This window comes from Callorhinus ursinus, unplaced genomic scaffold (genome assembly GCF_003265705.2).
Source record: "Callorhinus ursinus isolate GAN/ISIS: 27379988/994484 unplaced genomic scaffold, GSC_fseal_2.0 scaffold11, whole genome shotgun sequence".
Taxonomy (NCBI): Eukaryota; Metazoa; Chordata; class Mammalia; order Carnivora; family Otariidae; genus Callorhinus; species Callorhinus ursinus.
This window is the reverse complement of record NW_027397073.1, coordinates 50,101,580-50,125,548: the sequence shown is the minus strand read 5'-3', so window position 1 is coordinate 50,125,548 and position 23,969 is coordinate 50,101,580. Positions and strand designations below refer to the sequence as shown.

The following is a 23,969-nucleotide window of genomic DNA, read 5'->3' as shown; positions in this document are numbered from 1 at the left end:
TCACAAATGACCCTTCTGGTTTTAAAACTCCATAATTACCCATTTTGTTTCAGGTACTTAGCAGTTGATCCTCAATAATTCATTCAAACTCACTGCCTCGTGTGCTCCCAGATAAACCCACTTTTCCTTGCTAGACAGGTCTTACTGCTTGTGGTTTCCATGATCTGTTCAAAGTCTTTCGTCTGGAATTTTATTTCCCTATCTCTCAACCAGGCCATCAATCATATTTCCTTCAGATTATACTTAAGTCAAGTATTTGAGGCCTTCCATTAATATCCATATCTGTCATGATCATTATATCCTATGAAATGTTTATAATCAGACTATTCCATAAGTTTTTAACAACCAAAATGTATTGAATACTTCTAATTTACAGGACATACTGCTAGTCATTATAAGGTATCAAAGAAATTAAGCACCCAAATAACTTATATTGAATTTGCAGAGAAAAGACCTGACCTGATGAATTATTTTCAGTATAAAAGTAAATATTAGCTCACTATAAACAAATAAGCTACAAGGCCAAAGCATAATGAATTTCCAGGTATTTAACACATTCAATAAGTATAGAAATGAGGAAGAGGTCACATAGGCTGGAATAAATTGAGAAAAATTAGTAGAAAAGTCAAGTCTTAAACTGACCTTTAAGGTTATAAAGGCTATGGATGGGTAAAGGGAAAGGTATGGGTATTTCTGCAGAGCTAAGAGGATATGAGGAAATGGGGAACAAAATCATGGGAAGGAGAATGTACAGAAGGCAGCTGGTTGGAAATAAGGCTGGAGAGGTATTGTGAGAAAAACTTACAGCTCCTCTGAATTGATTTCACTATTACTTATTGAGTACCTGCCCTCTGCCAGAGTCATGAATGAGCTTCAAAGGGTCCATGAACTTCCCCTGAAGTTATGTGTCAGATTTTTGCATATTTATGTATGTTTCCTGGGAAGAATATAAGTATAACGCACATTCGATGAGGGGGAGGTAGGATTTGTTGTCATTGGTTAAAGATCAGAGAAAAGGAATTGTCAAAATGACACCAATTCCAATCTTAGATTTCTGTGTGTTGCAGTTTTGCACTATTTTAGTAATTATCTATTGTTACACTGCAAAATGTTCTTCTACTTAATGTATCAATCATGGCACCTTATTTAGATTCTTTAAAACAAAAGAACTGTACCTTCTGTTTATTTCTGTATACTCTTCATTGCCATGTGGAGTATTTATGTGATGTCAATTTATCTTATAGGAAAGGAAGTGAAGAAAAGAAGTGTCTCTTCCTCTGTTTAAGGACAATTTCTTTACCTGTGTTTTTGATCCTTTAAAAAGAAAACCCTTCCTAGGTCTCAACATCTGCTTTTCACCTACTGCTCTGCTTGTTTGCTTCCCTTCACAGCCAAAATTTTAAAAAAATCTTCACTTCTTAACGAGCCATTTACTCTTTTTTAAAACTGTTTATTTAATGTCAGCACTTTTCATAGATTTTTTTTAAATTGTGGAATATTTCAGTCATACAGGGAATACCATAACAACTGTGTCCCTACCATCCAAATTTAACTAATGTTTACACTTTGCCATATTTGCTTCAGATCTCTCTGCTAAGAAAACAGAACATTACAGATCTAATTGCATCTTTGTTTTTACCCCTCCTTGAGCCCATTCTCACTTGAGCCTTCTCTTCAGGTTCTTTTGGGCCTATTTCCCTTCCAGAGGTAGCCTTAATTTTGAAGTTGGTGCCTACCTTTTCCATCTGTGTCTTTCATATTGATGTACTTTTATTGATAACATATTTACCTATTAACAATATTTGTATGTTTTTAACTTACATAAATCTAACTAGCTTTATTTTCATTCAACATTATGTTCTTGAGATTTATTCATATGGATAGGGGAAGATCTAATTTGTATATTTGTAACTGTTGGTTGAGATTCTGTATGAGTATACCATTGTTTATTCATTCCTTTCCCAGTGAACATTTAGCTTGCTTCTAGTTTGTCACTGTAACAGTGAATGTCCTTGTGCTTACCTCTTCTTGCCTATATGCAAGAGTCTCTAGTGCATTGGATGGCAGCAACATTAACATCACCTGGAAACTCAGAGATGCAAACTCTGGCCGTAGGGCCCAGCATCCTTCACTTCCCCACCACCTTGTGTAATAACGGTCCATTTGGTGCCATTGATCCCATTTATCACATCTCTCTGGAAAATACCTCCTTCTCTCCATTCCCACTGTCATTGCTAGATTTTAACATAATAGTCTGTCTTTCCTAGACTATTTTAGGAACTTTTAAACTTAATCCTTTTATGCAGTTTTGGCCCAATTTCATTTTCCATATTACTATTGGAATGATTGCTTTTTAAACATAAATCTGATCATATTGCTTCTCAGTATAAAACTTCATGTAAAAAGGTTAAAGTCCATTGATGCATTGCCTTCTGTTTTCTCTTTCCTTCTGTAGCCTCTTCCTCATCAGTTCCCATCTTTGTCTCCTGTGTTCTTGCATAGGAAGGACTGTTTTCAGTTCCCTGAACTTTGATGTCCCATGCAGTACTGCCTTTCTACTTGTTAATCTCTCTTCCTAGAATTCCCTGTCTGCCCCCATTCTTCCTTAGAAACAGATCTCCTCTGTAAAGCCTTTTCTGACATCTCCATAGAATTAACCATATCTACTGTGTCTGTAAAACTGTAGGTTTTACAGTACATTTTATAACACCTACTGTGCAGTATTTTCGTATATTACTTGTACAGTTCCTAGATCTATATATTATACTTTCTTACTAGATCATGATCTCTTCAAGCTCAGGGGCCGTGACATATTTATCTTTGCATTTTGTATATCTTTTATAGTGCCTTACATGTAGTAGATCCTTCGTAAATATTCAAATGGGCAGATAAAGGAACAAACACAATACCATGTTCCATCTGCAGTAGACAGACCAGAAGAAATATAGATATTCTCTGACTTTGAATCTCTGTAAAGGAAGAGACTATGTCATAGCTTTCCTTTGCTTCACAATCCTGTCATGGAGATTTTTCCCAGAACTGAGGAGCACATTGCAAATATTATGTTCCCTTTACCTCTAAATACTTCAGCGTTTGTCTCCTAAAGACAAAATTGGATACAATTCCATTATCTGATATCAGTCCATCCATATTTCACATTTGCATCAGTTGTCCTGGTGATGTCCTTAATTAACAGCACTTTCCCCCCGATCCAGGATCCAGTCCATGGTCCTGGATTTCTTTTAGTTGTCATTTTTCTTTGGTGTCCTTTAATCTGGAACAGTCCCTCTCTTAGCTTTTCTTGTCTTTGATGACATTGTTATTTTTGACAAGAACAGTATAGTTTTGTTTTAAAAATGTACCGTAAGGGGTGCTTAGGTGGCTCAGTCATTAAGCATCTGCCTTCAGCTCAGGTCATGAACCCAGGGTCCTGGGATCGAGCCCTGCATCGGGCTTTCTGCTCAGCAGGAAGCCTGCTTCTCCTTCTCCCACTCCCCCTGCTTGTATTCCCTCTCTCGCTGTCTCTCTCTCTCTGTCAAATAAATAAATAAATAATCTTTTAAAAAATAAAAAAATGTACCTTAATTTTGGTTTATCTGCTATTTTTTCTTGATTAAGTTCAAGTACATGGTAAGTTTTTAACCAGTAATACAAGAATAGCAACTAGACTTTTCTAGCCTTTCTGTTAGCTGTTATTCATAGTACTTTGCTGTTTCATGGTATCTTCTGCTAAAATTAAGAGAAGTTAATTAGACTAACACTTCCGTGTCAACTCAGCCACCAAGGTCTATTTTTAAGTGTCCCAAAATGTTCCCAGTTGTCTGTGCTGTGCTCTTGATTCAGATTGACTTAAAAATATACAGGTATCTGATACTGCCTTTTGGATCAAAATTGGGATTGCTGATCTTGATCATAGCAAAGGAGGAATGCCTACAATCTAATGAGGTGATTGAATTTTCCATATGTTATCAGAGAGGTTTTTAAAAAATTTCAGTTTAGGGATCTCTTATAGAATATTAAAGATAATTATTCAGAAATTCCAAAGCTGCAATAAATATTAAAGAATGACAAGTTTTAAGTTTTGTATTGTGATGTGGTGATTTGTTTGGAGGTGGGGGAATGTTTATTTCAATCCTAATTTAAGATTTGCTTATTTTCCATGAACATTTTTCTCTCTCTTATAGGGAGTTTATTGGATTTCCTGAAGGAGGGAGATGGAAAGTATTTGAAGCTCCCACAACTGGTTGATATGGCTGCTCAGGTATTTGTGTATCTGTACATGCATCAGTTTGCATTGAAAGTATACATAAAAATGTAAAATAATCATAGTAGAGCTGTTGTTTATATAGTGAAATCATGGAATTTTAGAGTTGGAAGGAACGTTAGAGATAATCCAGTCAGATTTCCTTATGTTACAGATAACGTAGTGTCTGAAGACCCTGAGGTATCTAACAGATTCATATAACTTACTAATATTAGAACCAAGCGTGTAATTCCGAGTATAGTGCTGTTGTGTATCATGTGGCCTTTTAGAAATCCATATGTATATATATTTCAGCAGATAAATTTTAAGATAAGTGATTGCTATTCCAGAGAAAATTTTGGAAATCTAAAGTATGTGCTGAACTTTCTATTTAATATAGTCCAAAACAAGAATGAAGATGGCAATACACACTTAAAAATGGGCTATTTTTACTCTTCTGAATTTTTGTTTTTACTTTTAAATTTTTATTACCATGTACTAGCAGTTTTATATATTAAAAAAATTTTAATTGTAGTTGACACAACGTTACATTAGTTTTAGGTATATAGCATAGTGATTCAACAAGTCTATACTTTATACTGTGTTCACAAGTGTAGCTACCATCTGTCACCATATGATGCTATTACAACATTACCGACTGTATTCCCTATACTGTGCCTTTTATTCCCCTGAATCTTTGTTTTTAAATATGAGTGAAAACTACCAGAAGTTTCTATTCAGAAATGTGGTAGGTGTTTGAGGCGCCTTTAGTTAACATGTTGGTTCTAAGACTGCTTTCTTGGTGTAAGCATCCAGATGTCCATGGAATCTGAAAGTTTAGGGAAGCTTTATTTTTTATTTTTTTAAAGATTTTATTAGTTTATTTGACAGAGAGAGAGACAGTGAGAGAGGGAACACAAGCAGGGGCAGTGGGAGAGGGAGAAGCAGGCTTCCCGCTGAGCAGGGAGCCCGATGCGGGGCTCGATCCCAGGACCCTGGAATCATGACCTGAGCTGAAGGCAGACACTTAACGACTGAGCCACCCAGGCGCCCCATTAGGGAAGCTTTATACCAAGAAACTGTCCATGTGAGGCCTTAGCATATGCTAAGCCTAGTCCATGGTCCTGTGTTCAAGGCTCTTAAACACAACAGTAGGGTTCAGCAATCTGTTTTTGTAAAGGACCGTATAAATGTTTTAGGCTTTGTGGGCCATACGCAGCTCTTGTTTCTTCTCCTGCTCTCCCTTTTCTGACTCCCCTTCTCCCTCCTTCCCTTTGTATCATATGTCTTTTTTTTTTTTCCTTTTCAAGATTGCTGATGGTATGGCATATATTGAAAGAATGAATTATATTCACCGAGATCTTCGGGCTGCTAATATTCTTGTAGGAGAAAATCTTGTGTGCAAAATAGCAGATTTTGGTTTAGCAAGGTTAATTGAAGACAATGAATATACAGCAAGACAAGGTAAAATTACTTTTAGTAAATGCTTGTAACCTAATGCTCAATGGATTTTCTTACCATTCTTTTGAGTATTCAGGGTTTTGCAGAATAAGAATCACTCTAGGTCTGTTCAGAAGAGTCATAGAAACATCTTATTCATCATGTATATACAATACATGATGCCATGACTTTATGATACTTATTTCCCTCAAGGAAGAACTTGACTTCATGTTTTTTGTGTTATAAATATAGCAAGCAGTACACTCTTTTTTTTTTTTTTTTACTATTTTTGTCATGCCAACAAATAAACATTTTTAAATTCCTTTTGTTACAAACTTCAGAACCATTCAGGTTTTACTACACTAAGGATCAGAAAAGGGATTTTTGAAGTTAATAAATTGAGTAATGGCATACAGTTTTATAAAGGACTTGGAAACCATCTTTACACCAGATTTATAATTCTTCAAATTTATAATTGTGATAAATAAAGATGTTTGGAAGATTGACACTGTACAGAAGGAAGGGAACTTGTGGAAATTAATATAAGGTTGATTCTTCTGTTTGATGTCTGTTTTTCCAAACTTTCAGTACATACTTACTGAATATACATACATACAATATATGCATATGGAAAGAGTATGAGTTTTTGAATCCCAGTTCCATCTTATTACCCAGAGACTTCAACGAAGTTACCTAAATTTTTTGACTGTGCCTCAGTCTCCTTACTTACAAAGACTAGATGGTAATATCTACTCTTAAAGATTGTTGTGACACTTTAGCGAAATAAAGTATTGTGCCTGACATTACCTAACATAGTAGATACTCAGTAAATATTGAGCTTATATTTTAATAGGTGTAATATATATATATGTATGTATATAACTATAAAGCAAGTTATTGTGTAACTGATGTCAAAAGAGTATATGAAAAGTACTATGGGAAAGAGGAAAGAACAAGAAGGACTTCACAGAGGGGATGGCTCAGAGAGCAGGGCTTTGGAGAAAGAGTAACTTTTTTTTTTTTTAAGATTTATCTGAGAGAGCATGCAGGGGGAAGGGGCAGAGGGAGGGAGAGGGGGAGAGAGAATCCCAAGCAGACTGCCCCTCCCCGCTGCTGAGCACAGAGCCCCACGCAGGGCTCAATCTCAGGGCCCTGAGATCATGACCCAAGCCAAAATCAAGTGTCAGATCTGAACCGACAGCCACCCAGGAGCTCTGAAAGAGAGTAACTTTGACAGGTAGCGATTGAGTAGGTTCCAAAACAAATCAGGACATAGGTTGTCAATCCTGCTTGAAAATCTTCAGTCACCTTCCACACCTACGAAGAAAGAGGCTTTAAAAAAAAAAAAAAAAAAAGATGCCTTGGCATGCCATGTCCCCTACTCTCTAGTGCTGGCTTACCTTTAACAAACGTTTGTGCTAGGCATGAGGGCATGGCTCTAGGAGAGCTTGGTTTCTGCTATCGAGGAGCTCATTGACTAATGTCTAAGACTGAATTGTAAACAAACTATTTCAATACAATCTAGTAAGCCCAGCATAAAGATTAGTAAAGATTTAATTGGTAGACGAAAAAAAATTTTTTCTCGGCTATCAACTATTATCATCATTTCATAAAATAAAGCATTTTAATACTATCCAAGTAGGAAGGACATAATCTCAGGATAAAGGACATACCTATAAATTAATAATTAATAAGTATAAATTAATACCTGTAAATTAATAAAAATTGTGTCTTGATATGTGATCCTTTCTCTCTCTCTCTCTCTCTCTCTCTCTTTTTTTTCCCCAGCAGACTGTGACTTTTTGTCAGTGACCACATTAGTACACAAACCACTGGGAACTGTTGCCTTAAACTAGGTTCTCAACCAGGGGTGATATTGTTCCCTCAGGGGACATTTGGCAATGTTTGGAGACAGTTTTGGTTGTTACAACTGGGACAGCTACTGACATCTAGTGGGTAGAGGCCAGGTATACTGGTAAACATTCTACAATATACAAACTGGCCCCCCACCAAACAGAGAATTATCCAGCCCCAGGTGCCAGTCGTGCCAGGTTAAGAAACCCCGTTCAACACAAGGCTTTCTTTTCAGCCTCTATACTTTTGTATAGTTCTCTCCAGCTGAATATCTTCCTGTTCTTCTATAATCCTTAACTTTAAAAATTCTAACCATTCTTTAAAGTTTAACTTAGCTGCTACATTTTATTTTGTTTATTTTATTTTATTTGAGAGGGAGGGGGGCGAGAAGGAGCAGAGGGAGAAGGAGAGAGAATCTTAAGCAAGCCCCACACTGGGCCTGGAGCCTGAGATCCTGACCTGAGCCCAAATTCAGAGACGAATTTTTAACTGACTGAGCCACCCAGGTGCCTCTAGCACACGGGTGCTGCTTTTTAAATGAAAGTTTTTGTGACTGCTAGTGAAAATTGATCTGATTTTCTGAATATCTAAAGAACTATTTGATACCGTTGTGTGTATACGTAAGTATATAAGATACCTATAATCTTATTTTCACTCTGTCTAAGCTTCACAAAGGCTGTGTTTTTATGTCTCCCATAATGATTAGCAAACGTCTTGTGCATAGGAAGCATACACTAAATACTTGAGTAAATATAGGCTTTTAAAATTAGAATCCAACAGAATGGGCCCTCATCAACCAACAGTTAGCTATAGCTACTAGGTGTTAGACTTCCTTAAAAGTTATAGAACCTATAATCATGTTCTTAGTTGCTTATTAGAGTTTCTACCTCTGTTTTTTTTTTGTTTGGTTTTTTTGTTTGTTTGTTTCTGTTTTTTTTAAGTAGGCTTCACGCCCAGTGTGGAGCACAGTATGGGGCCTAAACTGATGACCCCAAGACCAAGACCTCAGCCGAGATCAAGAGTTGGATGCTCAACCAACTGAGCCACCCAGGCGCCCCCTACCTCTATTTTCTTGAACAGTTTTCTGTCCCCACCAGCATTTCTTTTTCTTATGTCATTGATTTATGAGGAAGAAATGTGATTTATTTTAATATAAATTTTAAATTTTAAAGAATTTTTTCCCATGTATCTTGTGCTTTTGAAGAATCTGACATTGATGACCCAGTAAAGGTATTGACAAAAGATTAGCCCTGCTTACGCCATATTTACAAAGATAGATTTTTAAAAACAATTTACTTAAGCAGGATTATCATTGTTTTAGGTGCAAAGTTTCCAATCAAATGGACAGCTCCCGAGGCTGCACTATATGGTCGATTTACGATAAAGTCTGATGTATGGTCATTCGGAATTCTGCAGACAGAGCTGGTAACAAAGGGCAGAGTGCCATATCCAGGTAAGCTGGCATTTCATTTTAGCGCTTGGTTATTCCAAGAGCCCTAACTAGAGTTTATTAGCAAAAAATGTGAGCGGGAGAAAGGCTTTTATTTCTTCTCTTTTCTCCCTTCCGTCTCTCTCTCCCTCTCATTATTTTGGCATTTGAGAATCATGACGGGGCAAACACATGAGGTGTGATGGGGCAAACACATGAGGTGTGACCCATATTCACCTCAGCTTTCTCAGGACATTTTCCAAATGGGCCTTTTATCTCTACTATTCTCTCAGGTAATAAACATACCTTAAATATCCTGGATCATCTCCCCAACACCCCCCCCATAATTGAAGGTATGCTTAGCCTAGTGTAACACAGGGTGAGCTACTAATGAAAGCAGGATTACAAAGGAGTACAAGAAAGGAATTGTATTTAATAACTTGAAGAAAGGCGAACAGGAAACTCTTTCAGGGAAGCACATCGATACAGTTACCAGGACCAAAACTGTCTTCTGAACTTGTTTGGAAGTTCTTTCCGACATTATCTTGCCGCTGTCCCTCATTAACCCAAATTTGGTCCTTGTAAACTGTTCATATCAGAAAGTATCAGTACTTCAAACTAGTACTCTACATTCTTCATTAATCAAATGGGGTTGGCTTTTGAAGGCATTAGTGTTAAAAGTAAGGTTTTAGGTGGAATGAAAAAAAAAATTATACCTGTTGAAACAGATTAGCATTTTCTAAGCTCTTGATCTACTTGACATTTAAAATTTATTTTTTTGTTGAAAGAATCCTTTCACTAAATAAACTTAACTATACCTTGAATCACTTAGTGGCTAGGGGATTTGTTCTGTTTTGCTAGTGATGTTTGGGATCACTCTAATGTTTGGATCTTGTATGTTAGGTATGGTAAACCGTGAAGTGCTAGAACAGGTGGAACGAGGATACAGGATGCCTTGCCCTCAGGGCTGCCCAGAATCCCTACATGAATTGATGAATCTTTGTTGGAAGAAGGACCCTGATGAAAGACCAACATTTGAATACATTCAGTCCTTCTTGGAAGACTACTTCACTGCTACAGAGCCACAGTACCAGCCAGGAGAAAATTTATAATCCGAGTAGCCTTTTCTATGCACAGCTCTGCCAAAATGTAAAGAACCTGTGTAGACTTCCTTATTTTACATACAGGAATCAAAAGAAGAAAGTCTTCTTCACTCTGCATGTTTTTAATGGTAAACTGGAATTCCAGATATGGTTGCACAAACCACTTTTTTTTTTTCCAAGTGTTAAACTCTAAAATACCAATGATGAAATTTCCAACTTATTTCAGGGTCCAAAGAAAGTATAGTTATGATATTGATGACAGTGTGAGTGATAGCATGACAATGAAAAGCAACAAGGCTACTTCGTTATAAATCACTTCCTTTCTTTTATTCCCCAAACTCAAGAGTTGTTAAGAGAAAATTGTGTATCATTATAGACAAAACTTGGGAGATAAGAAGTTATACCATAATAAAATCTAAAGTTAAGGAACTTTAGGGGACCAAACAATTCCATTCCAGTTTTTAAAGATTTTTTCCATTCATTGTTCTCTCAAGTTTTTTTCTAAGTTGAACAGTTAATATGCAATCTTATTAATATCTACCTTCTTTTGCATGGAAATGCACCAGGCTTTTAGAAGCAAAAAGTTCTTTCCTTTTTGCTTCTAAAGTGACATTTGAAAGTATAATGCACTATGTTAATACTCATACTCATGGAACTGGAAAGTAGACGAAATTTTTCACTTTGATTAATCATTTTCTGAATAGCTCAGTTTAGAATAATGAAGGTAACTAGAAAGTGAGGTAATCTTTTATAAGGTTGCATTGATTTTTTTTTTTAAGGCACTATATAATTGAAGTTCTACTGTCCAATCCAAGGGAACAATCTTTTCATCTTCAGATAGCATGAAAAAATAAGACCCAGTATTTAAACAGTCCTTTTTAAAAAATAGACTGGTACTGTGAGAGATTTCTAGTATGTACTTATGGTGATGGGTGCCACAAATATAAAATATCACTAGATCAGGGACTTGAATGCACTTTTGCTCTTCCTGAATATAGACTGACAGAGAGGAAAATATTTAAAAGAAATATGAGAAAAGAAAATGTGAAAATTTTGTAGGTAGAGGGATGGAATGTTACGCTTAATGTTCATGTTAAGGAATGACAAAATGGCTTTGCTGGCACCCACAGCTCCTCACTTAACTGTTTTCTGAGATTTTAAGAGTTACAAGGTATGACTAAAACTAATCTTAACATAAACACTAAATGAGTGTTACAGCCTCAAACAGCTAAGTTAAGGCTTCCCACTAATTCCAGTGATAACAGCTTTTATGCAAAACATTTTTAGAACTCCAGTTTTCAAATCTGTGTTGAAATCTGCATTAACTTTTTAAATATACTTAATGGTGATCATTTTTTCCCTTTTTAGAATTTAGTTGACTTGGGGAGAAAAACTTAGTGAGAATAACAGCAGCACTGGAAGGGGCCGGGGGGACAGGTTTTTTGCCCAAAGTGTAGAAGTGAAACTCAAAAGTTTTATGACCAACTCAAAAAGAAATTCCAAAATACGAATTTAAATAGCTGGTTTAAGTGTAGCAAAGGAACTGAATCTGACAAATAAAAGTCTGGTATTTATGTCGTAAAATATTTTCCTTTATAATAAGTCACACTTTTAAGGCAATACATTACGTTCCCATATTTTAGAATTATAATTTTTTTTCTGATCAACATTTATTCAAGAAAAGTGATTGAATCTAAGTAAGATCAGTGAGCTTTGTTGTGTACTTGCCCTGTTCACAACCCCTAACCCCAAGTTCCACTGTAACCTTGAAAACCAACAGCCCCTGTAATTATAATTTTTAACTACCATCACTTATCTGATTTCATCATTAAGTTTAAAAATCTGTGCCATGGTAACTATGTTGAAATTCAGACAATTTAAAAATGTGACAAATGAGCTTCATGTAAGTTGGTAATAGTTCTGGTACTAAAAGTTGTTGAGGTTTCTAATGTTTACCAAACCTGTTTAGTATTGAATCTCTCTTCCAAGAGGGTCTTCCTAAGACTGCTGTCATCATTTACCCTGAACATCTACAACCTGGGACATCAGATTTTTAAAGGGCTTTATGTGAACTATGATATTATAATTTTTCTAAGCATTTTAAAAAGGATAAAATTATGTACTAATTGTGTTCAGAAAAATAAGTCAAGAAAAGTTGATGGTGTTCATTAGGTTTTAACTAAATGGAGCAGTTCCTTATATCAATTGTATAGTAAGGAAATAAAACACTAATGTGTATTCAGTTTAAATGGTTATGTATTTTTAAATTGCCAAGAGAAATAAACAACTTTGTACATTTGAAGATTTTTTTTCCCAGCAGCTTTTCATCTTCAGTGTCTTAACGTGGAATTTAACCCTCACCAGAAAAGGAAGTTGGCAAAAACAACCTTTCTAGCACACTTTTTTTTAATGAATAATGGTAGCCTAAAACTTAATATTTTTATAAGTATTATAATATTGTTTTGTGGATAATTGAAATAAAAATTCTCATTGAATGCACCCATTTATCTTTTCAGCCACTATTCGTATTTTCCCATCGATTTTTTAAAAAATTGGTATTTATAGCATATTCTGAATTTGTTCTTCCATTAGGAAAAAAGTGTTCAGTTACGACTCTTGAGCAGAGTTAAATCAATTCTTTATTAAATTCAGATCATTATTGAACTCATTCTATGTGTTTAATATCCCATGTCAGGTGAGTGACATTTTTACAAGTTGTCTTTTTTTTTTTTTAATTATACCAGCAACTACAGTTAATGTATTGTACAACAAAACCTAGGTAATTTGAGTGAAGCTATTCACAGTGAACATGTGTGAAGGATATAAAATAAAATGACCACTTTTGACCATAAGGGACTTAATTTTCTAAAAATGAAAAATATGTGAGCCTTACTTCTGTGTGTATTTTACTCTTCTATTATAGGTATAATGAAAATAAAATTTTACTAAATTATGAATGGCCAATCTAAAGCATTTATTTTCAATAAGGTAATATCATTATCTTTTACTATTATCTAAAATAATTAGCTTTGTTTTTCCCTAATGATTTCAGAACAGTACATTTAACCAACAAAAACATCATTTAGTAAACTTTAATATTTTTATATAGTGTAGTAATAGTTCCTCAGTTTAAGAATGTTTTTCTAGTTTGCTGTTTGCCTTTTAATTTTGCATGTAATTTTTTCTCATTTAAGTTGTACATTTATATGTTGTAAAATCTCCTTTATTATACTTAAAAAGTCTTTTGCATCCCAAGATTAAATGTTCATCTTCTCTATTATATTTTATGCTTTCCTTTTTTACATTTCTCTTCAAGTTATCTTTATCTTTTAAGTTATCTAGGTATAAAATGTGACTTAAGGGTCTAGCATAATTTTGTCCCATATAGTTAATTTTCCCAGCACCATTTATTGGTTAATCCATTCCCATCCCATTAGTTTGGGTTCTTTATTATGCACATACCTACATATCTGCTTTGTTCAATTAACTTGCTGTTCTTCCATCAGAATAACACTTTTAATTGCTAATCACTTGATAATGCAATTTTTTTAAGATTTATTTATTTATTTGACAGAGGAGATAGCGAGAGCAGGAACACAAGCAGGGGGAGTGGGAGAGGGAGAAGCAGGCTTCCCGCCGAGCAGGAAGCCCAATGTGGGGCTTGATCCCAGGACCCTGGGATCATGACCTGAGCGGAAGGCTGACGTTTAACGACTGAGCCACCAGGTGCCCCTTGATAATGCATTTTAATAATTGAACAAGTTATCTTTGCTGTTCCTTTTTTGGGCAAATTCTTGATGAAGTTTAGACTTTATTTTTCATATTCCCCAAAAATTCAAGTGATGTTTAGGATTACATTATGCTTATAATTTGATAAGAATTAACATCTTTCAAATCAGTCTTCCTAGCCCGTTTATGCAAATCTTCATTTGCGTCTCTTAGTAAAGTTCTTCTCTAAGACTTTTCTCTATGGAGTTGGAAGCTGCGTCTCATCTCGTCTCATTATACTGCTCTAAAGATGCCACCCAAGTCACTTCTGGAGACCAGGTCCCCACTTTGTTACAAAAGAAACCAACTTGTAGAGATGAGGAAGATTGTGCCCCAGGAGCATTTGTTTCCCTAAAATCAGTTCTTCTCTAGCCCTTCCTCCAGTTTTTCCTTTTTTTGTTTAAATGACATCACATTGAGTTTCTGTCACCAGCAACTGCAGTCCTGATTAACATTCAAATTGTCAATACAGAAAGGAATACTTACTAAAATAAGCAACACATGCTTTGCATCATCTGTTGGCCCCTCCACATCCACTCTGCTGAAGGCCAGCCTGTACTCCTCACTGGGTTCCCTTACTTTGAATTCCTGTTGGGGTAAGCCAGTGAGGGGCTCTAGGAGAAGATGGGAGGAAACCTCAGAGGTCAAGGTACTTATTTCCCTATTTCCTCCTTTTGAGGTTGGGCTGCCTGTGTCCTTCAACCAAAGTTTCCTTTTAATATACCTTTTTTTCTCTTTTTGGGGAGTGATAACAGCTCTCATCCCTTATCTTTTCTGTTCTAGGAGTAGGGTGCTTCTAATTTTGGTTGCTGCATTAATCCTGTGATTCCCCTATCCTGCCTGCCCTTTTGTAAATATCTTTCATTCATCCTAATTTGAGTGTACTGTTTCCAGCTGGGACCCTAACTGATGTTCCTCATGCAACTAATAACTGTATCAGTAGAAAATACCAAACTTATATTATTACATCAAAGTGATAGTTGATACAAAGTAGTAACATTTTTGGTAACAGTAGCAACATACAATATTAAGTGTAAAATTACTGTAAGACTTTATTAACTGGAAAGAACATACTAAATGTTTAAATTGAGGTACAATTAACATACAACATGTTTCAGATGTACACTATAATGATGCAGTATTTGTATATATTTTGAAATGATCACAATAAGTCTAGTAATGTCTGTCACCATATGTAGTTACAGAACTTTTTTTTCTTCTGATCAGAACTTTGAAGATCTCTCTTAGAAACTCTTAAATATGCAACATGGTATTTTTAACTATAGTTGCCAAGCTGTACATTACATCCTGATGACTGACTTATTTTGTAACTGGAAGTTTGTATCTTTTGACTCTCTTCACCCATTTCCAACCCCCATCTCTGTCAGCCACCAGTCTGTTCTCTGTATCTGTGAGCTTGGTTTATTTATTTGCTTTTTGGGTTCCACATATAAGTAAGATCACACAGTCTTTCTCTTTCTCTGACTTATTTCACTTAGCATAATGCCCTCAAGGCCCATCCAGGTAGCCTCAACTGCAAAAGTTTCTTTCATTCCTTTTTATGAGAGAATAGCATTCCATTATATATACACATTTTACCCATTCATCCATCAGTGGACACTTAGGTTGTTTCCACATTTTGGTTATTCTAAATGCTGCAATGGAGATGCATAGACTTTTTTGTGTTAATGCTTTTATATTCTTCAGATAATTACCCAGAAGTGTAATTGCTGGGTCATATGGTAGTTCTGTTTTTAATTTTTTGAGGATCCTCCATACTGTTTTCCATAGTGGCTGCACCAATGTACATTCCCACCAATAGTGTATAAGGTTTCCCTTTTCTCCACATCCTTGCCAACACTTGTTACTTCTTGTCTTGTTGATAATAGCTATTTTATCAGGTGTGAGGTGATGTCGTGCTTTCATTTGCCATTTCCCTGGTGATTAGTGATGTTGAGCATCTTTTCATGTGCTTTTCTTTGGAAAAAATGACTATTCAGATCTACCCCTTTTTAATTGGATTATTTGTGGGGTTTTTTGTTGTGTTATTAAGTTGTAGGATTTCTTTATATGTTTTGGATATTAATCCCTTATCAGATATATGACTTGCAAATATTTTCTTCCATTCAGTAGGTTGCCTTTTCATTTTGTTGATCATTCCTTCTTGAATGAGCTTTGGTGTTTTTTCATAATCTTCCCTTATTATCTTTTTAATGTTTATTGGATCCATATGGATACTTCCAGTTTTATTCCTGATCTTGGTAATTTGTGTCTTCCCCTTTTTTCTCATAAGTCTAGCCTGTGGTTTATCACTTTTAGTGATTTTTCTGAAAGAATCAGCATATTACTTCATTGATTTGTCCTACTTTGCATGCACATGAGTGTGTTCTATTTCATTGATTTCTGATCTTTACTAATTACTAATTTAATGCAGTAAATTTTCCTTTAAATACTGCCTTAACTGCATCCCACATATTTTGATATGTTGTGTTTTTATCATAATTCAGTTCAAAATATTTCCTAATTTCCCTTGAGTTCTTTTTTGACCCATGTGGTATTTATGCTGTTTAATCGTTAAGTATTTGGGGATTTTCCAGATATTTTTCTTTTTCCTTTTTTCCCCCCCTCTCTTTTTTTCCCAAGATTTTATTTATTTATTTGACAGAGAGAGGTAGCGAGAGAGAGCACAAGCAGGGGGAGCAGGAGGGAGAAGCAGGCTCCCCGCTGAGCAAGGAGCCTGATGCAGGGATTGATCCCAGAACCCTGGGATCATGACCTGAGCCAAAGGCAGATGCTTAAACCTACTGAGCCACCCAGGTGCCCCCAGATATTTTTCTTTATGTTTATTTGTATAATTTCAACCTTCTTAAATGTATTAACTATATTAAAATTGTGGCGCAGAATATTCTACCTTGATGAATGTTCTATGAGTACTTGAAATATTATGCATCTTGCTTTTGTTAGCTGGAGTTTTCAGCAAGTGTCAATTTGGTCAAGTTGATGGTGTAGCTTAATCTTCTGTGTTCATATTGCTTTTCTGCCTATTTTCTGTCAGTTACTGAGAGGAATGTTAGAATCCTCAACTGTGGTGGTAGATTTTTCTGTTTTTCCTTTTAATTTGGTCTTTTTATGTATTATGTAGCTCTTACTAGGTGCATATACATTAGTATTGTTGTGCTTCATGATAAATTGACCATTTTATCATCATTAAATGTCTCCATTAACCCTGGTAATATTCCTTTGGCTAAAACCAAATTTCCATCTGGTATCATTTCCCTTCTCCTTAAGAGCTTCTTTTAATATTTCTAGGTGCACAGATCTGATAGCACTGCATTTAAAAGTTTTTGTTTGACTTCCTTTTTGAAATATGTTTTAGCTCAGTTAAGAATTCTTGGTTGATGGTTTTCTGTAGTACTTTACAGAAGTCTCTTCACTCTCTTCTAACTTGAATTATTTCTGACAAAAAGTCTGTTGTCCTCAACTTTATTCTTCTATATGTAAAGGGTCTTTTCTCCCCCTCTGTATTTTAAAAATACAGCCTCTTTATTCTTGGTTTTTAGCAATTTATTTATGATATGCCTCTGCACAACTTTCTTAAAGATTATTCTACTTGGGGTTCTTTGAGCTTCTTGATTCAGTGGGTTTACAGTTTTATCAAAGTTGGAAAATTTGGGGCTGTTCTTTTTCAACTTGTTTTTCTTACTTCTGGGACTTAAGTTACATGTATGTCAGGCCATTTAATATTGTGTCACAGGTCATGGATGCTTTGTCCTTTTCTTTTTTCTGTTTAATCTTTGTGCTTCGTTTTGGATACTTTATTTTGCTTTGTCTTCATATTCACTAATCTTTTCTTTGGAGTGTCTGTTCTGCTTTCAATCCCATATGGTGTATGTTTTTTATCTTAGAAATTCTAGCTTTCATTTTTTTTTTTTATCGTTCATACCTCTCTTCATTATGCTTACATTTTCCTTTACCATCTTGAAGGTTTTTATCTGGATATTAGGACTGTTGGGTCTGTTTCTATTAAACTTTCTCCTGTATGGGACTATATGTTTCTACTTTTATATATGCCCAGTGATTTTGGTTGGGTGCTAAACAATGTAAATTAAAGTTTTGGGTTGCTGAAATTTTTTAAAAATTCTTTTAAATAATGTTGAATTTTGATTTCATGCGCATTTTCTACTCTGGCTGGCGGGGACAACCTCTAGGGATTGTTTTGTCTTGTCTTTACTTGGAATCAGTTGAATCCTTTCAAGGTATACATTAAAGCTCTGTTAGGTCCAAAGCAATCTTTAATCTTAGAGGATTTGATCTCTACCCTGCTGAGGATTCTACCTAATGTTTCATGTATTATTACCAGATCTTTACTATCAGGGACAGGTACTATTCCTAACCCTGTGCAACTGCCAATAATTTTTTTTAAAGATTTTATTTATTTGAGAGAGAGAGCAAGTGCGTGTGTGCAAGAGAGAGCAAGCATGAGCGGGGGAGGGCAAAGGAATAGGGAGAGGCAGACTCCCTGCTGAGCACAGAGCCTGATGCAATGCGGTGGCGGTGGGGCTTGATCCCAGGACCCTGAGATCATGACCTGAGCCAAAGGCAGACACTTAACCGACTGAGCCACCCACACACCACCACCCCCACCCCTGCTGCCAATAATTTTCTTGCCTGTTCTTTCTAGTGTCTCTTAAATTTGAGTAGTTTTCTCTCATTCATGTGCCTATCAGTACTCAACCAAAGTTTAGAAGGGGTCCTTCTGTTCTCTCCCTCTCAGACTATAGCCTCATTGGCCTCCACTAATATAAATAAACACTAATTTTTGTCTCCTCAACTCAGTAACACTGCAGGCTCTGTTTGTCCCGTCCCCCCCCTCCCCCGCTCTGTGCTGTAGCCTGTAGACAGTGAGTTGGGACAATTGCAGGGTTTTTTGTTTCCCTTCTCTCTGAGGTCAGTCTTGTTCTCCCTATGGTCCATTGTCTGAAGTCCTTTCAAATATTTGAGCTGGTTTTCTGGCTAAGATGGTAGTATAAATCCTGTCCTTGTTACTTTATTTTTCCTAGAAGTAAGAGAGCTATTAATTATAGTGATTTTTTTTTTTAGGGTCATTAATTAGAGGGCAACATTTGGAATGGCTGGGTAGGCCTGTCCTGGTATAATAAGCTGATAACAATACTAACAGTTTTCAAAACAAAGTTCACAGTTTGCCTTGGGAGAGTCCTAGATGGAATCTGGGGGCTGGTGAGGAAAGCAAGCAGATCCTAAAGTAAACCCTGATCACCACAAGGGCAACAGAAAATGGAGTAGTTTATTCTGAAATTTACCCCTGGGATCCAACTCTGAAAACTCAGAAGGGACACAGGCCACCTCACCTAGAAGAAAACCTGCTGACATACCTGTGCTGCCATGTGTCCCCCTCTTCCACAACCACCAGACACAGGTCTTCAAGTCCTAGCTTCACAGAAAGGCAAAATGTGATTCTCAACAATTAATATTAACGGACTTAGGAGAAAAAAATGGGCATATGAACACCAATGTGAAGAAAACCACTATAAAGGAAAAGAAATCAACAACCAAAACTAACTCCTAAAGAACCAAACTTAATGGAGGCAACTAATTAAAACTGTTTTGAGAAGGTGTGGCATCCATTTTTTTCAAAAGAGGTGAAGGTACACTAGTCCCCTCATCTGTGGTTTTGCTTTCCCTGATTTTAGTCACCTGTGGCTAGCCTGCTGCCCAGAAGCAGATGATCTTCCTGATGAATCCTCAGAAGGTCAATAGCCTAACACTGCGAAAATCCCTAGTCGTTCACCTCATGTCATCATGTAGACATTTTATCTCAGAGCATCACAAGAAGGGTGAGTACAGTACAAAAAGATTTTTTTGAGAGACCACATTCACTTTTATTTGTATATTGATATAATTCTATTTTATTATTAATCTTACTGTGCCTAACTTATAAATTAAACTTTATCATAGGTATGTATGTATAAACAAAACATAGCATATCTAAGGTTTGGTACTAAGTGTGGTTTCAGTCATCCACTGAGTGGGGGGAGGTCTTGGAATGTGTCCCCTGCTGATAAGAGGGGACAACCGTACTATGAAAATTTGGAAATTCAAAACAGATGGAAAAAATCCAACACCAAAGGAAAAAGAATTGGAGTAAAAGAAGAAACACAGTTGGAGATCAAATCTGAGTTGTATTATTAAGCCAAAGAACATACCCAGAATTCAGTACAAAAGAACAGAGTCAAAAAGTTTTTTTTTCTCCCTGGGTGGATAATAGATTCAGAAGATCAATTATCAATCCAATTAAGTTCCAGATGAAGAAAACAAAAGAATGAAGAGGAAGAACTAATGAAAGAAATACAGAAACATTTTCCAGAGAAATATATTGCTTCTGGTTGAAAGGAACCCTCAACTGTAGAACAGAATTAATTTTTAAATTAATCCTAAACACAAAGAGTGATATTTTAAAGCCATTAGGAGAAAATCCAAACTCTTTCTTGAGGGGGTTAAAACCCCACCCAGCTTATTCTTTAAAGAACGGGACTTAGGGACACCTGGGTGGCTCGGCTGAGCATCCAACTCGGTTTCAGCTCAGGTCATGATCTCAGGTCTGTGAGATGGAGCCCCATGTCCAGCTCCATGCCCAAGGTGTAGCTTGCTTAAGATTCTCCCTCCCTCTGCCCTTCCGACACTCCTCTCTTCCTCTCAAAACAAACAAAAAAAAGGGACTTAACACTAAAGTATTAATTTGAACTAAGACTTTTATATAATAAAACCAGCATTCAAATCCAAAAGAAAAGGGCATCTTCAGAATACAAAGTACTCAGAATTTATTAACCAGGCCACAGACCCATTCTGAAAAAGTGATTTGAGCATATATTCCAGCCACACACAAACGTGGGTAGAGCAGGGCAGGGAAAAAGGCTATTTCACATTAACATTTGAATTTCAGACTTCTCTTGGAAAATGAGAACATAAAGCAATCCAGGGCTCTAATTCCCACTGGACCACTATAAGCCGGCGCTAACTGGCTACTGCTTTCAAAGAGTAAAGGCCCTTAACTGCAGTCCCAGTGGCCTATTGCTTCACTTAAGCCTAAGGAATTCATCCAGCAGGGTTATATGCATACTTAAGGAGCAGAGGTGTCCTGGGCATCCCTGAAAATATCCCTGTCAGACCCAGATAAACACAAATCGATAGAATAACGTCTGTAGCAGTGCTTCCCAAACATTTATTCTTCAAAGCATGCCCCAAAAGTAGGAACTGAAAGGGTGTGTGCTGTACTTCAAAGCAAAGGATCAATGTGCCTTCTAATCCATAGCTTTCACCAAGTTCCCTCTTAAACAGTCCCTGCAGTCCAGAGGACAGAGCCGAGGATTTGCAGCCGGATCACTCTGCCATTTACATAACTTCAGCTGTGTAGCCTCGAGCCAGTCACTTAATCTCTCTGAATCTCATCTCTACACCACCTTGCAGGGCTGGACGGGTAAGAGGTAATGTATTTAAACCACTCCTCCTCAGAAAGGGTGTAATAAAGGGTGATTTGCTTCTTAATTTATCAGGTAAACGGGCTGAGGTCACTTAAAGACACCTAGGATTTTCTAGCGTCTCCCCAGGCTGCGCCAGCATTGACTTGGGTCAAGAGTGGAGTCCGTGGCCCAACTGTGCTATTGGGCGACGGAACTTTGTTCAGACCCTGCTCCTTCCTCTTGGACGCCGCTCCGGGGAAAGTTACTTCTCGAGTTTCCAGTCCGGGCGGGGCACGGTCTTGCCAAAACGCCGACGCAGCGCGGGACACCCCGCCCCACCCCAGTCCCGGGTCTTCCGCGACCCGCAGCAAATCCGCGCGAGGGCGGTGCGGGCCAGCACACCGTTGCAGACGCGGTGGAAACCGCCAGGGCGTCCAGGGTAGCCGGGATCCTGGCCTGCTACTCGGGTCCGGTCAAGTTCTCGTGCGCGGCCAATCAGCGCCTGCGGGGCCGGGCTCCGCCCCTCTCGCGGCGCACAGGGTCCAAAGCGGAATTGGCGGCGCGGGCAGCTCCGGGTGCGCGGCGACATGGTGCGCGGCAGGATCTGCAGACTCTTGGTGCGCGACGTGCGCTTCCCCACGTCGCTGGGCGGCCACGGCTCCGACGCCATGGTAAGCGCTGAGCGACAGCCAGGTGCCTCTTCCCGCGGACATCCAGGCCCACGTACGCGCAGGGAGCCCAGCGGGTCGTGGAGGTTCCCCACTTTGGAACCGTTGCTTTTGCAAAGGGGGAGGCCGGGAAGGGAAAGGGAATAAAAGTAACCCGAAACTCTCCACAACTCCTGGGCTTTTTTTTTTTTTTTTTTTACTTTCCTTATTTTTTCTTTGTTGACGTTTTACACTTCCTGTTGTTACATTTATGATTCGTATTTTGCTGGAAATGGTAGAATGCGTAATAAGCAACAACAGCGTAATGCTTTTGTTGTATCCCCACCCACGAAACCCTAGAACACATGCTGGCTTCTTCTGCACTGAAATCTTGGTGGGGTTCGTGGTGGTGGGCCTGGGTGTTTTAGGTGATGACCCTGCCCTCTCCACAACTTGCTGTGTGACCTAGAGAAGACGCTAACCTCTCTGGGCATCTTGGGCCCATCTGTGAAATGGAGTCACACTCTGGCTGGGAAAGCAGACAAACAAGCTCGTTGTAATTCTGGGGCATGTGAGGGGGGCTGTCATGAAATTACCTGAAAATACTGTTAGAAGGGATTTGTGGGGCGCCTGGGTGGCTCAGTTGTTAAGCGTCTGCCTTCAGCTCAGGTCATGATCCCAGGGTCCTGGGATCGAGCCCCGCATCGGGCTCCCTGCTCGGCGGGAAGCCTGCTTCTTCCTCTCCCACTCCCGCTGCTTGTGTTCCCTCTCTCGCTCTCTCTCTGTCAAAAAAATGAAATAAATCTTTTTAAAAATGCTGACTAAGCAAAGTTATTACGTTTAAATGTCCTTTATTCTGAGATTAAGTTACCCCCACTTTTTAAAATCTTTGTGTTCCTTATGTTAAATGACTTAAAAAAAAAAAAAACAAACACCCAGTTGGCAATCCTTTGTGGATCTCCAAATAAGTGTTTGAAATTTCATTGGCTTGTAAAATTCAAACACTTGATCTAATGCAACCACTTTGCCCCTCTGATGTGTAGCCGCTGTGGGTTAAACCACTCTCTTAAGCTTTGGTTTTCCTTTTTTTTTTCCATTTTTAAATTTTAAATTCAGTTAATTAACATATAATGTATTATTGGTTTCAGAGGTCAAGGTCAGTGATTCATCAGTTGCATATAGCACCCAGTGTTCATTACATGTGCCCTCCTTAATATCCATCAGCCAGTTACCACTTCCCCCACCCCCTGCCCTCCAGCAACCCTCAGTTTTTTCCTATGATTAAGAGTCTCTTCTGGTGGGGCGCCTGGGTGGCTCAGTTGTTGAGCGTCGGCCTTCGGCTCATGTCATGATTGGTCCGGGGATCGAGCCCCGCATCAGGCTCCCTGCTCCGCGGGAAGCCTGCTTCTCCCTCTCCCACTCCCCCTGCTTGTGTTCCCTCTCTCGCTGTGTCTCTGTCAAATAAATAAATAAAATCTTTTTAAAAAAAAAAGTCTCTTATGGTTTGTCTCCCTCTCTGGTTTCATCTTGTTTTATGTTTTTCCTCTCTTCCCCCATGATCCTATGTTTTGTTTCTTAAATTACACACATCAGTGAGATCATATGATAATTCTTTCTCTGATTGACTTATTTCGCTTAGCATAATAGCCTCTAGTTCTGTCTACTTTATCCATTCATCTGTCGATGGACATCAGGGCTCTTTCCAAGGTCTCAGTTTTCTTACCGGTGACATAGGTATAATAATATCTGCTTCATGTAATAAATGAGATGCCCATCGGGTGCCTAATACAGAGAAAGCCATCAAAAAGTATTGTCTGTAATTATTTACGTATGAGGAGACTGAAGTAGAAGGGCCTCTGGCCTAGCTTTTTCTCTGCTTTGAATTTGTGAAGTGTTAAAGTAGCCCGGTTTTAAGTAGAATAGTTTTAAATGGAATTTGTGTCTGGGCCTAAGTTGTTTATGACCTCAGGGTCAAGAGAGGTTCTCTGATACCTGTATTGCAAACTC

General features: G+C 37.7%; 2 protein-coding genes across 7 annotated transcripts in view; both read left to right on the top strand.

Moving 5' to 3' along the window:
- The window catches only part of YES1 (YES proto-oncogene 1, Src family tyrosine kinase), a 57,964-nt gene extending 44,725 nt beyond the window's left edge, over window positions 1–13,239 (top strand). For all 3 annotated transcript variants that reach the window (XM_073898453.1, XM_073898452.1, XM_025886846.2), the window contains exons 9-12: window positions 4,185–4,261; window positions 5,554–5,707; window positions 8,859–8,990; window positions 9,870–13,239. In XM_073898453.1, the coding sequence (XP_073754554.1) occupies window positions 4,185–4,261; window positions 5,554–5,707; window positions 8,859–8,990; window positions 9,870–10,078 (572 nt within the window). In that variant the 3' untranslated portion in view covers window positions 10,079–13,239. The remainder of the gene's footprint in view (window positions 1–4,184; window positions 4,262–5,553; window positions 5,708–8,858; window positions 8,991–9,869) is intronic.
- Window positions 13,240–21,098: 7,859 nt separating this feature from the next.
- Window positions 21,099–23,969, top strand: part of ENOSF1 (enolase superfamily member 1) — a 31,476-nt gene continuing 28,605 nt past the window's right edge. The window contains exon 1 of one of the 4 annotated variants that reach the window (XM_073898447.1): window positions 21,099–21,986. In XM_073898447.1, the coding sequence (XP_073754548.1) occupies window positions 21,903–21,986 (84 nt within the window). In that variant the 5' untranslated portion in view covers window positions 21,099–21,902. The remainder of the gene's footprint in view (window positions 21,987–23,969) is intronic. The other 3 variants (XM_073898446.1, XM_025886644.2, XM_073898450.1) reach the window with 3 other exon arrangements.